General features: G+C 53.4%; 1 protein-coding gene across 1 annotated transcript in view; it reads left to right on the top strand.

Moving 5' to 3' along the window:
- TMEM104 (transmembrane protein 104) overlaps positions 1-16782 on the top strand; it is a 60339-nt gene that overhangs the window by 12617 nt on the left and 30940 nt on the right. Inside the window, exons 3-8 of the mRNA XM_006869683.1 lie at positions 1329-1450; positions 4342-4423; positions 4891-4987; positions 5593-5673; positions 8689-8788; positions 9993-10098. Of these exons, the coding sequence (XP_006869745.1) occupies positions 1329-1450; positions 4342-4423; positions 4891-4987; positions 5593-5673; positions 8689-8788; positions 9993-10098 (588 nt within the window). The remainder of the gene's footprint in view (positions 1-1328; positions 1451-4341; positions 4424-4890; positions 4988-5592; positions 5674-8688; positions 8789-9992; positions 10099-16782) is intronic.

The raw sequence follows: 16782 nt of genomic DNA, 5'->3' as shown, positions 1-16782 counted from the left end.
CCGACCCATAGCAACCCTATGCACAGCAGAACAAAACAGTGTCCAATCCTGGGCCAACCTCACTATTGTTGCCACGCTTGAGCCCATTGATGCTGCCACTTGGCCAATCCATCTCACTGGGGTCTTCCTCTTTTTCTCTGACCCTCCACCTCACTAATTGTGAGACCCTTCTCCAGCGACTGGTCCCTCCTACCAATATGTCCCAAGTATGAGAGACCAAGTTTGGCCATCCTGGCCTCCAAGGAGCACTCTGGTTGTACTTCTTCCAACACAGATCTGTTGGTTCTTTTGGCAGCCCAGGGCACTTTCAATATTTTCCTCCAACACCACAACTCAAAAGCATCAATTCTTCTCTGGTCTTCTTTATTCACTGTCCAGCTTTCACATGCATATGAGGTTATTGAGAATACCATGATTTGGGTCAGGCTCACCTTAGTCCTCAAGCTGACATCTTTGCTCTTCAAAATATGGCAGCAGCCCAAATAACCCTCAAGGGACAACTGGATGGGTTACCTGAGTGCTGTATATCCTTGCAGTGGAATAATATTCAGCAATTTTCAAAAGAGAATGAATATTGATTCCTGCTACACCGTGGGTGAACCTTGAAAACAGTAACCATGTTCTGTAGGAGATGGTCAGCATATGGAAGTGGAGAGACAGAGAGTAACTGAGCGGTCACCAGGGGCTGGCAGGGAGAAGACACTAGGGAGATGTGCTAATGGAGACAGATTTCTGTTTGCAGTACTGGAATGGAATCTGTTAGTGGAGATGGTTGGCCAACCTGGTGAACATAACTAGAAGCCACTGGAGTATACACTTCACAACAGGACTGTTAGGATAGGTGAACTATATCTCACTTAAAACGGTTTAAAAACCTGAGTCGGTCATGAGCAAAGGTGGTACAAGGGGAATTCAGCAGCTCAAGGGTCCATGGCAGGGATGGGCGGGTGGAGTAGGCAGGGAGTGAGGCTCGAGACGCATGTTCAGAGATATTGGAAACATGACTGTCTCCTTGAGGCCCGCTTTAGGTGTTCCTCTTTGACCTCAGGTAGAATGCTCTGTTCTCAGAATGTACAGCGTGGTTCAGCAGAGAGCTGCCATCTATGGGGCAGCTTTGAGTGATACAAAATGATGGGGTAGTGGTGCATGGGGCCGGCAGAGTAGACCAAGTGTTAATGTTGGCTTCTCCAGCATTCACATTCCCAGCGGCCCTCCTTAGGACTTAAGCGAGGGTCTTCCCAGCTGTTACCCAGAGTCCTCCTGGAGAGCTGCCAAGGGGAGAAGGTGAATCCATTTCTGGGTTTGATTGTGACATCTGTTGGTTCCAGGTTGGGCTGGTGTACATGTTCAACCTCATTGTGGGCACAGGCGCGCTCACCATGCCCAAGGCCTTTGCCAGTGCTGGTTGGCTCGTCAGCCTGGTCCTGCTGGTGTTCCTGAGCTTCATGAGGTAAGCAACCCTGGGAGGCTGGCTGCTGGGGGCTGGGAGGGAAGCCAGAGGAGTCGGCCAGGAAGTTAACATGCAGGTGCCTACAGGCGATCTGGTGAGTAAATCCTAACATCAGTCACCTGGAGAGGAAGGTAGATATAAAGGTCTCCCAGCCACAGACAGACAGACAGACACACACACACACACACACACACCCTCACCCTCACCCTCCCACCCACCCCTGTGCTATACCTTACTCATGTGTCTGTTTTTGAGTTCCAAGTACATAACCCACTTGCCTCAGAGGAAGAGCCTGACCGCATTTATGGGGTGGGGCAGGGGGGAGTCATTTGGAAAGTTAGAATTTGCTTAAGATCATTCACACAGAGGCGTAAACAGGTGTGTGCCCCACCCCCCATGTTAGTCTCACGTGCTGCGTGCAGGACACAGTACCGTGGCAAGCCTTCTGGGGCTCCCACTCAGGTGTTAGTGACTCTGCAGTGGGGACACCACAAATGGGAGGCCCTGCTTGAGGCTCTTCCCAGGGATCTGACTTGTGGGTCTGAGGTCACACCTGGCACCGACCCTGCACCTGTGTTAAGTGCCTTGAACCTTCCGGCCCGCCTCCCAGCACTCCATTGGTGTTCTCCAGTGACCTTGAAGGCTTCCACTGGCTGATGTTTGGAAGGTGGTCACCAAGCCTTGCTTCCTGGTCTGTGAGTGCAGTTGGAACCTGTCCACCCGGGGTAACCCTGCTGGTGTTTGCAATACTGGTGATATAACTTCCAGCAAGGGAGGCCTAGTGGCACAGCAGCTAAGCACTCAGTTGCTAAGTGAAAGGTTGGTGATTGGAGCCCACCCAGAGGCTCCACGGGAGAAAGATCTAGCAATCTGCCCCTACAAAGATGCTAGCCAAGAAATCCCTATGGGGCAGGTCTACTGTGAGTCAGAGCCAGCTCCTAGGCAGCCAGCCACAGCTATCACAACCAGAAAACACAATCGTGGAAGCAAATGAAAACTTAGGAGAGGCTGAATGAAGACCCACATTTTTCAGTATTTTTATGCATTTCTTTCTGGGGCCAACCCTGGGGTACTGTTGACTCATTGTATACTGGGAGCCAAGAGCCTCAGACATCCTTGTCCTTAGATGGCTCTGCTGCCCTTTTAAGAGGAGCCCTAGCGGCCCAGCGATTGAAGCTTTTCCCCGTTAACTGATTGTGGTGGTTTGAATCCACCAGCCACTCCAAGGGACACAGATGTTCAGCCGGCTTCTATAAAGATGACAGCCTTGAAAACCCTCTGGGGCAGTTGGACCCTGTCCCACAGGCTCGCTAGCAGTTGGAATCCATGTGACAGCAAGGGGTTCAGTTTTGGTCCTCCCTAAAGGACTGTAAAGATTTACAGCCTCGGAAACCCTATGCAGGGTTGCTATGAGTCAGAACCGACTCCACAGCACATAACAACAACAACAACAACAAAGGACCATCAGCACAGGCAGCCATCTGAGGAGTCCTGGTGTGGTGCTGTGGGTTAATGCGCTGGACTGCAAAGCCATTTGAACTGTGAGGTCAGTGGTTCAAGCTCACCAGCTGCTCCTCGGAAACCCTAGGCAGGGTCACTCTGGGTCAGAATCGATTCGACGGCACTCAGCAACAACAACAAGGGGTCCTCCTTCTGAACCCCTTTATGTTTGAATAAGATCAATGAGCTGACTGCACAGCTGTGGAAAGTCTCTCTATTCCTTAACTGAGATTGAGCTGAGTTTTCCTTCAAAACAGAAAAGGAAATGTAGTTCCCTGAAAACAGTCACTTAGGCAAAATGACAAGAAACCTTCCCCGAGCTGCTCAGGTGATGGGACTGGGCATTTCAAGAGCTGGCTGCCCCCAAGAAGTGGAGGGAGTGTGGCTTGAACTCCAGTGGGGCTAAGGGCTTCCTCTCCCACCCACTGCCCACCCATGGGATCCGGCAGCCAGCCCGCCATGGTTGACAGCACTTGGGGATGCAGGGTTGAGTCCAGTGCTGAGGGTGCTGACGGTGCCCCCAGGTGGTTCCTTGTGGGGTTAGTGACGTGTCTCACGTTTTAGTAGCAGGAAGCTGGCTTCCCCTTCATCTTCCGAGAACAGAAGCCTCCACGCAGCCCAGTGGTCCACAGTCCCGGTTACCAGCTTCATGGGTTCCTCAGATGGCTGCCCAAACCCCATGCTGTCATGTGGATTCCAATCCTAGAAACCTTATAGGATGGGGTCGAACTGTGCTCCATGGGTTTCCTTAAGAGGAAGAGACTAGGTGGTTTTTGTCCTTTCTTGCCAGACTTCTCAGCAAGCGTCTGGTGCCGCTTCCCCGTCTCCCTTCTGATCTTGGCCTTTGGAATGTCAGGTGGTTTTCAGACGAGCCAGAGAAAGCTTGATTAAGAATGTAAAAGTATTGCCAACCAGCGAGGGCAGTGAATGGAAACAAGTCCTCTGTTTTCCATTATCCTTGCCTTCACAGCCTCTATTAGGCTATACAATTGGGAGCAGACCACACGTCTGTCCCACAAGGAGAGGGAGAAGTGTCTGCTGTCCTTCCCAGCAGCTCTGGGAGGCCCCTTTGTGACTCAACCTTCCATGCCCCGTCGGCCGCACCTCTGCTCCCCAAAGACCGCTTCCTTGGGGTGCGGTACTAGGTTGCCCGACCCCGCTTTTACCTCCTGGCTTGCTCTCCCGCTTAAACAGTCCCATCAACTTACTCCCAGCCCCTGTCCCCAGCTGTACAGAAAATAAAGTCTAGATACAGCCAGGATATACGAAGCCAGTGCGCACGGGTGTAGGTGCACACACGTTTACTTTACCAGGTAGGACCCATCTGGAACATTCTCAGTTCTTAAAATGATTTTCCGTCTTTGTTCCACCCTCCTGCCTGCCCCCTTCAGCTTTGTGACCACGACCTTTGTGGTGGAAGCCATGGCCGCAGCCAACGCTCAGCTCCGCTGGAAGAGGATGGAAAGCCACAAGGTACGTGCAACGCGCATGCTCCTTCCAGAGAGGCTGATGTGGGCAGCCAGGCCTTTCCTCTGCGGTACAGTGCATCTGCAGACCCCATCTCCTGTGTTTGTAGTACATATGCAGCCACTCAGCTTGGTCACCCTGAACCTTCAGAGCTGGGAGCCGAGCTGCAGCTTCTTCCTGAACGTGGCTGCCACCTTGTAAGGTGGCAGTAGGGAAGGTTGAAGAAGCGCTCCTGGGAGACAGGCATGGGGATCTGCTCCTATGGAAATCACAGCCGAGGAAACCCTGTGCTGTAGCTCTCAGTTACTTGGGGAGTCAGCTTGATGGCACCTAACAGCAGCTGCAACATGGAAGGATGAGAGCTTCCTAGACCCATAGTTTGTGGAGGAAGATCACGAAGACACGCTTTCACGTGCTCCCGGGCTTTAGACTCATCTCCTCCTACCTGTGTGTGTCCCTTCTTCCTGTCCTAGGAGGAGGACGAGGAGGACTCGTCCACCACCTCTGACAGCGATGTTCTCGCCCAGGACAACTATGAACGGGCTGAGAGGCGACCCATCCTGTCTGTGCGTAAGTCTCGGGGTCCCGGGCAGGCCTGCCCCTCCTCCTGGGAGTTCCCTGCCTTCGTGGAGAAGGGCCTGGGGAGCCCCACACACAGAGAAACATACACAGATTCTTAGGTACTTCCTGCCTGGTGGTGGACGCCTAGAAAGGTACTGTCCATGTCCATAGTACAGTCAAAACTGGGCTCCTGCCTGGCCCCGAGGACCCTATTGCCCTCTAGTATCTGCCACTGGGACATATGAGAATTCCCAGTTCGTATTTTCAGTGAACAAGGGATGCATGCTGCACACTGGGAGTGGAGTAAATGTCAGGTCTTCCCGCTTCCCAACCTCAACACGTTTGCACACACGTGTGCGCATGCACGCACACACACACATCTCCTCCTGGATCAAGCCAGCAACAAGAACCGCTACTCCACCCCGCAAAGAGCACTCCCGGGTTCCCATGAAATAGGCTGCTGTAAAGTGTCTCAAGCAGTAGCAACGTGAGGAAAAGGTCTCTCAAGCGCGTGAACCACTTGGGGATCTCTTTATTCTGGAAAATTCCATGAGCTCAGCAACAGCCTCTTAGCTTTCCCACGTGGAAGAACCCTTTGTCCTTTGGCTCCGCAGAGAGACGTGGATCTTCGAACCTCTTTGAAATCACAGACCGGGTAGAGATGGGACAGATGGCTGGCATGTTCTTCAATAAAGGTATGAGCCTGGATCACTGTGCCCTGCTCTGGCGGGGGAGGGAGCGGGATGTGCTTCTTACAAACCATGAAACCGTCACTTGTTACAGGGCACCGCTTAGCACCTGAGCACAGTTTCTTGGAGACTAGGGATGGGGTACCTGAGAAGGAGAGTGTCGTCCACTCTAGAACGTCTGCCTGACAAGCCACTATTGCACCCCCTACTTGTTTTCCTGGGGTCCTCCCTACCCCCTGGTATTTGGGAACAAAGAACAGGATTTCTCATTCACACACCGAGACCTCTAAGCAGGTTTCCAACCGAGGAAGCCCATACTCTCTGGCCAGTAGTGTTGCTGACAGCTTCTGACTCCTTGCGCGTTTCTTCTGCCTGGTTCTGTCTGGTATCAGACACACTGTTACCTTCTGACTTCAGTTCAGGGCTGCGTCTTCTGGACAGTGGCCAGCAGAGGGAGCCAGGGGCCCAGGAATCCCAAACACAGCCTGTTCTTGGTCTTTGCTCCCCACAGTATCTGTTCTCAGGTGGGCTTTGGCTTCAACTTGAGAGCGAGAGCCAAGATCAGCTACTGGGTTGTTGAGTGTACCTGAGGCGACATCTTACACCTCTCTGGCAAATCTAGGTCTTTTGGAAGATGAACTATTTGAATTTTATTTTTAAATGCCCATACCTTTCCATTTTCTCTTCATAAAAGGTCAGACATATCCTCAGTAAGTCCTTCTCCGAGCAGTTATTTTGGTAGATCTTCAGTCCCTTTGTCAAAGCCCCTCTCTGCAGCAGGGCTTTGAGCCCATCCCATGTGTCCATCCCTCTCCTGAGAAATCTCTGTCCTCCCAGGTCAACTGAATCAGAATCCATCCCCATGTAGCAAGACTCCGGGCGATTCTGAGAGCTCCGTGTGATTCTTAGGAGATCTATCGTATTATACTATAGAAAGACGAGTTCTCAGCAGCAGCGAGCTAAACTGCACTGAATGGGTTCAAGCTCTGCTTTGTAGAGGGGCGTCTCCGCTGGCTGACCGTTAACAGTCCTGAGTGTCACCGCACAGTTGAGGGCTGGGAGGAGTGGAGGGATCAGAGGAACCAGAACTGTCTGGACTGCTTTTCAAACTGTTAAACGTGCAGGTTTTCCTTGGTGGTGTGGCCGATTAAGCTAGTCCATCTGGGGGCCCATAAAAGATCCACTGATCAGTGAAAAGTTACCTGGGGGCGGGGTCTCATTCCATCCCTCCCTGCCAGCCCAGCCTCACAGGGAGGTTGTTGGGCCCGCTTCTCACTCAGTGTTTTTCCTTTCTTCCATTTCTATCATTCTTCATCTCTTAGACTAAGAAAGAACATTTACTCCTGACAGACACACACAGTCCCTCTCCAAATGCAAGCTTTTTACATACCAGAAGGAGAGCGGTTACTTCTGTAAGCCTCCTTTCTGACTTTTATGTCTGAAGAGCTGCCCTGATTTCACTAAGAGCTCTTGAACTCCATGGATCTCTTACTGTGTTGTTATTAGTGGTCATCAAGTCTCCTGTGGCTCATGGTGCCCCCGTGCGTGCAGAATAGAACTGCTTCACAGACTTTTGAAGGCTGTGTCCTTTCAGAAGCAGATGTCCAGGCTTGTCCTCTTAGGCGCGTTGGATGGGTTTGAACCATTAACCTTTCAGCTAGTAGTTGAGCAGCACTTTGTCGTTGGCATGGCCCAGGGGTTCTTAGTAGAAAATAAACACATTTCATGTAAGAACAGCCCTAAGTCTTATAGGAAACCTGCTCTCTGCTCTAGGGTTTCTGACGATTGGGATGGAGCCTGTCCTGTGCATTGTGGGAGGCTTAGCAGCTTCCCTTCCCTCTGCCCACAAGATGCAGTAGGTAGCAGCCCCGAGTCCTAACAGCCAAGTCACCACAGCTGAAAACACCACCTCTTCCCTCTGTCCAATTCATAGATTGTCACCGTCTCCTTGCAGGGGTGCCCTGGTGTGGTGCTGTGGGTTAATGCACTAGACTGCCAAGTCATTTGAAGTGCAAGGTTGGCAGTTCAAGCTCACCAGTTGCTCCTCGGAAACCCTATACAGGGTCGCAGTGGTACTTAACAACAACAACCTTAGCAGGGGATGCCACCCTCCGGCAAAAGGCTGTTGGGCTCCTTTGGTAGTCGGACGCACCAGGCCCAGTCCATGTTCTCTCAGGAAGTTCATTGATCTTATTGTTTTGTGTCCAGTAATGAAATGTATTGATTGGGAGGGCCCATGGTGGTTTCTGTGCAGAGTCCATGGTTATATGCAAGTTGAGGGAAGGATGGGGGCAGGGAGAGGACAAGGTTCCCTCCCCCGCCAAGAGAGGACTGGTCATGGAACACGGCTGCACCTGGAGGATCCTGGGGTGTGAGTGGCAGGCCGAGACCCCAGAAGCCCCAGCACTTGGACTTCAAGCCCCCATGATGCATCAGGGATGGAAAAGCAGGAGTTAGGGAATTTGTGGCTCCCTGCGAGAATTGGGTTTTCTAGTTTTTGCCCTCAGACGTCTCATAGCAGAGCCGACCGCAAATAGCTCAGGAGTAGCGTGTCCTCGGCTTTCCTCTGGGGACCCTGGAGGCTCTTGTGAGCCACGGGGATGAGACGGGAGCTGTCACTTCATTTTTCTCTCTGTCCTCAGAGAACAGTGGCATTGAAAACTCCAGCCATCCGTCTGGGCAGGCGTTTGCAGTGGGTTGCCGGGCCACAGTGCCTGCCTGGAGCTCAAAAGCACCTCCAGTTTCTCCCCGTCCACGTCCACACCTTGCACCACCCCGTCTGGGTTCAGCAGCTCCCGGACTCTCCCAGTCCCCCTCCTAAAACCCTTTCTCAGGTGAGCGTCTCAAGCAGCTATGTCTCCTGCCAGAGTCACCACGTGACCACCAAGAACCAGAAATACGTTTGGATCAATCACGTTTTCAGTATTTCTGTAGAAAGGAAACAGTACTGTGAACCGAAAGCCGTGGGAGGGGACGTGATCTTGTCAAAATAGAGCCCAAACGTCTTTTCATTTCTTCCAGTGGGCGTCAACCTGTTCTACTTCTGCATCATCATTTACCTGTATGGAGACCTGGCCATCTATGCCGCCGCCGTACCCTTCTCCCTCATGCAGGTGACCTGGTGAGTGGGCCCTCCACGCCCCAGATAGACAGACAGACAGAAGCGTGTGCCCCACATCCCCTCAGTGTGGAAGGAGTAGACTCCTGAGAGCCCTGTCCGCACAGAGAAAAGGCAGGGCACGCCCACACTGCCCACTGGGACAGTGACCAGGATCCCCATTGAGGACCCCCGAGTTGTCGGGGAACAGTGGCGCACGTCCACCAAACTAGGAAAACAGTGTCTGTGCAAAGTCAGGGTACTGGAATTGGAGCCTCGCTGAAGGGAGATAGCAGTTCCGTGATTGCTAACAACTCATGTTCCATCAGGAGCCCTGGAGTTGCAACGGTTAAGCTCTCAGCAGCTAACCAAAAGGTCGGTGGTTCAAACCCATCCAGTGCTACTCCTCTGGGGTAAGACCTGGCGATCTGCTCCAGGAAAGATGGTTGTTGTTAAATACCTGGATAGGGTTTCCAAGGAGCAACTGTTACATCTGAACTGCTGACCTTGTGGTTTAAACTGACCTTTCGGTCCAGTGCTTACTTACCTACAGCGCCACACCGGGACTCTAGAAAACCCTGTGGGGTGGTTTAGCTCTGTCACATGGGGTCCCTATGCGACAGCTCCTAACAACAGCAGCAGTGCTCCATCAACAAGCTCTGGTGATGCAGTGGGTAAGTGCTGTGCAGCTAACAGAAAAGTTGACAGTTCAAACCCACCCAGTGACTCTTGGCAGTCTGCTTCCGTAAAGATTAACCTGTTGCTGTCTAGTTGATTCCAACTCAGTGACCCTACTGGATGGTAGAACTGTCCCCGCAGGGTTGCCCAAGCTCTTAGCTTTTTGGAAGCAGATTGCCTCGTCTTTTTCCCATAAAGTAGCTGCTGGATTCAAACCACCAACCTTTTAGTTAGCAGCTGAGTTCTTAACCCCTGTGCCACCAAGCACCCACCCCACTAAAGATTACAGCCTGAACATCCCTTAGGTTGTTAAGGGCCACTGAGTCAGTTCCGACTTGGCAACCTTGTATAGGGTTTCCGAGGAGCAGCTACTGGGTTTGAACTGCTGGCCTTGTGGTTCTGTCCAGTGCTGATCCTGCAGCACTGCACCTGGAGTCCTGTCCCATGGGGTCACTATGAGTCAGTATTGACTTGACGTCACCTTGAAAGCAGTGGGCTGGGGTGGGCCGCGCTGCGCACTGGGCTCTGCCATTGCCCTCTCTCACGGTAGCACCTCAAGTAATGACTCCTGCGGCGTGGAGACCAATGCCAAGTACAACGACACCGACCTGTGCTGGGGCCCCGTCCGCCGAGTCGACGCCTACCGCATCTACTTGGTAAGTGTCTGTGCCCCTCTACCCCACTGGGGGCCATCCTGGTGGAAACCGTTTCCCCACCTGCTACATCACTCCGGTGAACTGCTGAGACCCTGTCCCAAAGACTGTAGAGGACTCTAGCCCCCAGAGTGTCCTGGCCACTAGGGCGCAAGGTCATCCGTTCAGGGCTTCGTCGGGTCCCGGGCTCTGAACTCTTGTACACTTATCCTATGGGGGGGGTATTCCTGACCAAGTTCAGTGAGAGTGTCAGATCTATTCTCCAGCCACTCTGCATGTCTGGAGTGTCCCCTGGCCAGCCACAGAGCATACAGATACATGCTGGGCACATAGAGGACCACCCACATGAGGGTGACCCTGACCAGCCCTCCAGGCAGGAAGGGGCAGCCCAACCATGTCCACATTGTCCTTCCTCCCCGCAGACACAGGCTCGTTCTTGATTGCTTTGTGCCATGGGCGGGAAGAGTCAGAACTGAATAATACTCGGGCCAGCTCTGAAGTAATAAGATACAGAACCCCAGGCAGTTATTTATCTCTGTCTGCTTTGTGGGTGGGACTCAGAAACGTTTCCCTCTAACGTCTGCAGCATCTATTAACGTTCCCTGCTCCTCAGCCCTGACACTGATTTAGTTGTGCTAGGTGACACACTGTTTGACATGTGGCCCTCACTTAGCTGATTTGGAGGGAGGAAGGCAGGGGTCAGGGGAGAGCCTCGCCTCTCAAGGGGTGGACTTAATTGAACCTCTTCTGGCAGAGGTTCTGGCAGGCCCTGCCAGCTGTCCTATTGTCTGTGAATCCCACTGCTAGACATACAGAGGAGGTGTGGGGCCAGGGGAACATTTCTGGAACCTTTGAATGATCTGCTTTGCCCTGTGTGTTCAGCTAAGACTAGGACTTGGTTCTTTCAGTAAGTACTGTTGTAGGTAAAATGAGATAACTTATGCAGAGTAGCTGTCACATGTTGTTGTCCTAACTACCATCAAGTTGCGTCCCTGTGTGAGCAGAGTAGAACTGCCTCATAGGGTAAGTTCCAAGGCTTTCGGAAGCAGATCGTCAGTCCTGTCTTCCTAGGCACCTAGGAAGGTGCCAACATTTCAGCTAGGAATCGAGCACTTAACTGTATGCGCCACCTGGGGGACCTGGAATTTGATTTTTAGTGGCAGTGAATCTCAGCTCTCCCTGAGGCAGGTCTGGTGGGAATTTGGCAGCAAGTTAACTGCCTGGTCCCCCTCCCCATTTCCCCAGCAGAGCAGCCGGGAGAGCTGGGGTCTGAGCGAGCCCCCCCCATAGCTTCTTAGCATTACACAGACATCATTGATGAAATTAGTACAAGTATTGGTAGGCGTAGAGGAGCCCTGGTGGTGCCGTGGTTAAGTGCTTGGCTGCTAACTATAAGGTCAGCAGTTCAAGCCCACCAGCATCTCTGCCGGAGGATAAAGATGCGGCAGTTGGCTTCTGTAAATGTTTATAGCCTTGGAAACCCTATAGGGCATTTCTGCTATTATGTAGAGTTGCCATGAGTCAGAATCAGCTAGACAGCACTGCATGGTTAGTAGGTGTAAGGATCCGTCTGGATCTCTAGCCACTAGAGGGTGTGGACAAGGAAGCCTCTAGGGCAAAGGGCAGAGCCCTCAGGTGGGTCTGTCCCGTAAGAGGCTGCCATGCTTTTTCCTCCGCCCCCCAGCAAAATGGATACTGAGCTCTGGGGATACATTCGTCTGGTAAATTATTTAGCAGCATTATTAAATTGTTCCATCCCTGTACCCATAAACCTTCCCACGATGGAAGCCTCCCTCCCTGTGTCTTAATATCTCTGACCTAACAGAAGGAACCCTTCAGGGAGGCAGACGGGCATTCATTACTGCCTTCATCTCCCAGTTATTGCACTTATAATTCAAAAAGCTAATTGTCACCCACGCAAGAGCTGTAGGAATGGAGGCGAAGGGCAGTACCCGGGAACCCGGCTGCTGTCTCAGAGTGGCTGACACTGGCCCGCCCCCACCCACCCCCACCCCAAGGGCCCCCCGGCTGGGCCTTTGGTTTCCTCAGCAAGTTCTTGCCTTGGTCGTCCTCTCCTACCTGGTTTTGGGAGATTCGAGGCAGAAGCAACATCAAAGTTGTTACATTGTAGCCGAAGTTTTTTTACAACTTTGCTTGCAGCTCCCAAGGCCAGGGAGGTGCCGGATGGTACCAGTGGGTAAGCTGTCAGCTACTAACCAAGAGGTTGGTGGTTTGAGTTTACCCAGAGGTGCCTTGGAAGAAAGTCCTGGCAATCTTCTGAAAGATGCCATTGAAAAAACGCTGTGGAGCCCAGTTCTGCTCTATACATGCGGGGTTGCCACGAAATCAATGGCAGCTGGTTTGGTGTAGGACCTAAAGTCAGGGCTTCTACAGAATAGTATCTCCTGGCCTACATGGACTATTCCTGGTCTCCTTGTGGCCTCCCCCTCTCGAAGAGAGTTGGAAGTGACCCACAGGAAAGAGAGGTTGGCAAAGATGTCAGTCTCCCTCCTCCATCCTGAGCTCAGTGACAGGCTGGTGGCAGCATCTCCCTGCCTCCAGGGTTGGCCTGCAGGGCTCAGCCCTATGAAGAAAGGGACTTTGAAAAGTTCGTGGGGAAATGCCACGATCTCTTCATTCCGTGTTTCCACAAAGTGTTTGAAGCCGCCTCGTATTTGCACGATAGAAGTCAGGGGCAGCCCAAGCCACTGGTCCTAGTTCCAGCCAGTGACCTCTTCTGTTGGCCAGAAAGGTGGTCCTCTCCTTGCTCCCTACCGCTCCATTCATAGCTCAATGGTTGGCCATCCCTTCTAAGGACGCCCCCTGGGCCTCTCCCTGCCAGCTGCTTCTGATCTTGCTACTAGCCACGCTTCACCTGGAAGGTTCTGGAAAGCAGCATGCAGGTGCAGGCATGGGGGGTGGGGAGTGGGGGTGAGGATTGAGAGCACCTGTAAATGCACAAATCATCTCTTCATCTCAGGTGAACGGCACACCTAGTCCACCTGCATCTCTCAAAGGGCCTGCTAAGAGCTATTCCTTCATTGCTCTTCCAGGACAGTGTGTTCTAGGGGGTAAAGACACGGGCTTTTTCATGTGGTTTAACTTTCAGAAAGGCCCCTGAAAGCGCCTTCTGTGTTTCTTCCCGGGAATGCTACTGAAATGCGCACACAGAATGAGAATACTCGGGTATTACGCGCTCCGAGGGCGGCCCGTGAGCAGCATCGCAATTACGCACAGGAAGGTAGCCTGTTCCACCAGCAGCTACCAACCCGCCTCCCAGAGCCCTTGACCTTAACTAGTGGAAAATTCCTCCTCCCCGCGCCGCCCTGCGACCTCAGTCCACATCCTGTGATTCCTACAACAGCTGCTGTGAGTCAGACTCCCTCCATCCTTTGGAAGATGGGTGCTGGGAGGCTGGGGTCCTGTGAGTTAGTGGGGCGTCCACAGCCGGAGCCAGCTGTCATCTGGGCCCTGGAAATTGTCATAGGGATTTGCTTTGGTGTCTCAGGGTCCCCCTACCGGTCCCGCTTGTACCTTTGAAGAAGCAAATGGGAATGTGTTCGATGCCCTGGCTCTTTCAAACACTAACCTTGCCTCCAGGCGGAGGCTATCTTGGGATTCTCTGTGCAGAGCGGCTCCGACTTTGGTAGGGAACAAAGTCAGGATCGAGCATTGTGTCTCCAGGGAGGAGGAGCCAGGGGTCTGCTAGTGAGGTGGTGGGAGTGGAAAGACGTTGTGTGGGTCTGAAAGGCCAAGTGCAATTGGCTCCCATGGCCCTTCGTGACCTCCTCAAGTGTCAAGTGTCCAAGGGGAGTCTTGGGGGCAGGTGAATAGATGCTGCCGGCTTACAACAGCCCAGTAGGCTGTGGCCATAATGAGCTGCGAGTGCTGGTGGTGTTGAAGCCGAGCTTATCCTGGCTGGAGCCCCGGCTGCAAACTGACCTTGTGGAGTGGGGACCCCTCGTTGGCTGCCTGGACAAGGTCACTTCGGCTTGTGGTCTTGCCTTAAACGCAGGTGCTGTGTGCCACCTCCAGGGCCCAAGTGTTGCGGGAGAGGCCACCGCCTTCAGGAGCCCCTTGCTGGCCCCTCTGAAGAGTAGTGTATGTATGCGGTGGGAGCAGAAGCACTAGTTTAGTCTGCCATACTGTCTTCATAGAGGGTCTGGTCAGGGTGAGATTTAGGGTCAAGTTCCCACGTTTCTTTGCTCTTGTTTCATTCAGGCTCAGGCTTACATAGCAGGGTCACACTTTCCCCTGTCCGTTCATGACACCAGGGCACACAGTCTCCTGTGTAAAACCACATGGTTACTTCTGGAGACAGTGGCAGGCAGGGGGAGAAGTGAGGGGCAGACACAGGAGCCACTGACCCCAAGGCAGTGCCACACAGCATGTCTTCCCTGCTCCCACCCTCCGTGGCCTGTCCTGCACATAGGCAGCCGGCCACCAGTTACGTCCATGTTTCTCACTCAGTCCTTCCAGCAACCCCAGCAGGCATATGGCCTCGTCCTGTTTTACCTGACTGCGCAGCACCTCAGCATGACAGTCAATAGGACCCAACTCCTGACCCTACCAGGTCCTCTGTCCCTAGTACTGCTGAGTCCCCTTGCCAGGCAGCCCCTGGTGCAAGAGACAAACAGGAAGGGGTGGACGCGCTGCTTGCCCACCATCGGAGCTGGGGTCTGCAGTATCTGCATGGACTACCCGTCCCCTGGCTGCTCTTTGTTCCGGGGGGTGGGGCGAGATGACTTCTATTTCCTTGAGTAGTGCTGGGATCGAGCATCCCTCCCCAGAAGGACCCCTCTCCTGCCCGGGTCTCTCCCTGTGCTCTTGCAGCCCCAACAATCACGGTGCCCCAGGGCTGTGGCATCTGCTGAGAAGTGGGTCATTTGCCAGCACATGAATATTTATTCTTCCCAGTCTGGGGCAGGAGGTGGTCTGGAGGCCTTCAGGAGCAATGTGGGGTGATGGGGATGGTGGGGGGGGGGCAGGCTTTGTTGGTTATCAGTTAAGTGTCAGGAGCAATAGGGGCTTCACAGGAGTTGGGGACCCAACACCAGGACACCGTTCCTGTCATTTGTGGCTACGTTGTAGGGGTCCTGGAGCCCAACCCGGATTCGTCGGGAAGCTGAAGGGGGGGCATATTGGATAGGAGAGGTGGGTCCACAGGCAGCTGGATCACAGGGCTTCTTGGTGAAGTCAGATGGCTGGTTCCATGTGAGCTAGAGACTGAGGCTGAAGCCCCTTCAGCGGCAGCTGTCGCTGAGTGTCCTGTGAGTTCTGGTGACCGCTGACCATGCATGATGGTTGTAGTGTTTTCTTCCTAGGCCAACACCCGCCCTCCCAACTGATTCCTACAAGTTAGGACCCAGCCTAGCACCAAAGTAGAACCTCCCAACAGGTGATTCCTGGCTGCCAGGCACAGAAAGTGTGTTGGTCCCAGGGCCTGGGACAGGAGGCTGACCATCTGGGGACTTCCCCCCCTCCCCCATGTGCCTCCTTGTCAGCTCCTCCTTCCAGCCTGGGGGTTCCAGAGAAGTCAGTTTTGTTTGGTGTCTTGCTCTCTTTACCCACTTGTTCATGGAAAGGTGCCCAGCACAGGCTGTGGTCAGAATCATCCTGGCCCGCTACCACCCTGCGGTGTTGAAGCCACATTTGGTGGGGGTCTGCAGGGAGAGTCGTATCCCAGGGTACAGTTCAGCCCTCTGCTTGGGGCTTGGGAAGGAGTAGATTTCTTAACCCATCCCCCAAAACTTGTGTGCCCCCTGCCCAGACAGGAGCCGGCTCACCTCAACTTCAGTGGAGTAGACTAGAGTGAGTGACCGACTTTAAAGGCTTAGCCTGCCTCTCGTTGTGAAGCCCCGGCTTCTCTCTGTGTTGGTCTTTCTCCTCTTTGGGAGCTGTCTACTCATCTGGTCCTGAGAAAGGCTTCTTGTTTGCGGGGTTGGCTTTCCCTCCTCTACCCCAGCTTTTTCCAAGTAAAAAGCAGGTTGTCCTGTCTGTCATGCTGACATGAGGCCCTGTGAGTTCCTGTCCCCCACCCCTGCCCCCCAGCACTGTACCATCGACAGGCCGCGACCTCCTGGCGCAGTATTGCTGCTCAGTATTACTCCAGACAGGCCCCTCCTTTCCCAGGAGCCCCCATCTCCCTCTCTCTCACCCCCCCAGCTGCTCTGGATGTTGGGCCCAAGCTTCCCCTGAGAGGATGATGGCCTTCATTTGTGATGCTGTTCTTAGGGATGTGGACTCTGTTGGCTGGCATTAAGCCAGCCAGCCATCAAGACCCACAGCCTGTCTCCACGATGGCCCATATGACATGCCAGCTCAGCTCAAGGATGGTTCTGGGGCCCTGAGTCCTAGGAAGCACAGTCCCCACCACCACCTCCCCAGGAATGGCCTTGAAAGGTAAGGGTCATTCAGGCTGCACCCCATTCTTCCAGAGACTGGGACCTCCATTCCTGTTCCAGAGGGATTGCTCAGGCCCCTCCTCATGATGGTTTGATGGTCTCTCTGCCCCTTTAGTAAGACAGTCCCAGATTTCCCCACTCTGCCTCTGCTGCCTGGAAACTAACAGGCTCGTCTTGGAAATGCCACTCGCCGGGCACGGGAAAAGGCAGCATTTGACCCCATCTGTCCCACCTGGGGAACCGGAGTGGAAAAGGTTCTCATGTGCGTCATAACCTTGCCATC

This window comes from Chrysochloris asiatica, unplaced genomic scaffold, assembly GCF_000296735.1.
Source record: "Chrysochloris asiatica unplaced genomic scaffold, ChrAsi1.0 scaffold00132, whole genome shotgun sequence".
NCBI classification, from domain to species: domain Eukaryota; kingdom Metazoa; phylum Chordata; class Mammalia; order Afrosoricida; family Chrysochloridae; genus Chrysochloris; species Chrysochloris asiatica.
The sequence above is the reverse complement of the archived record's forward strand: the minus strand, read 5'-3'. Positions and strand labels throughout refer to the sequence as shown.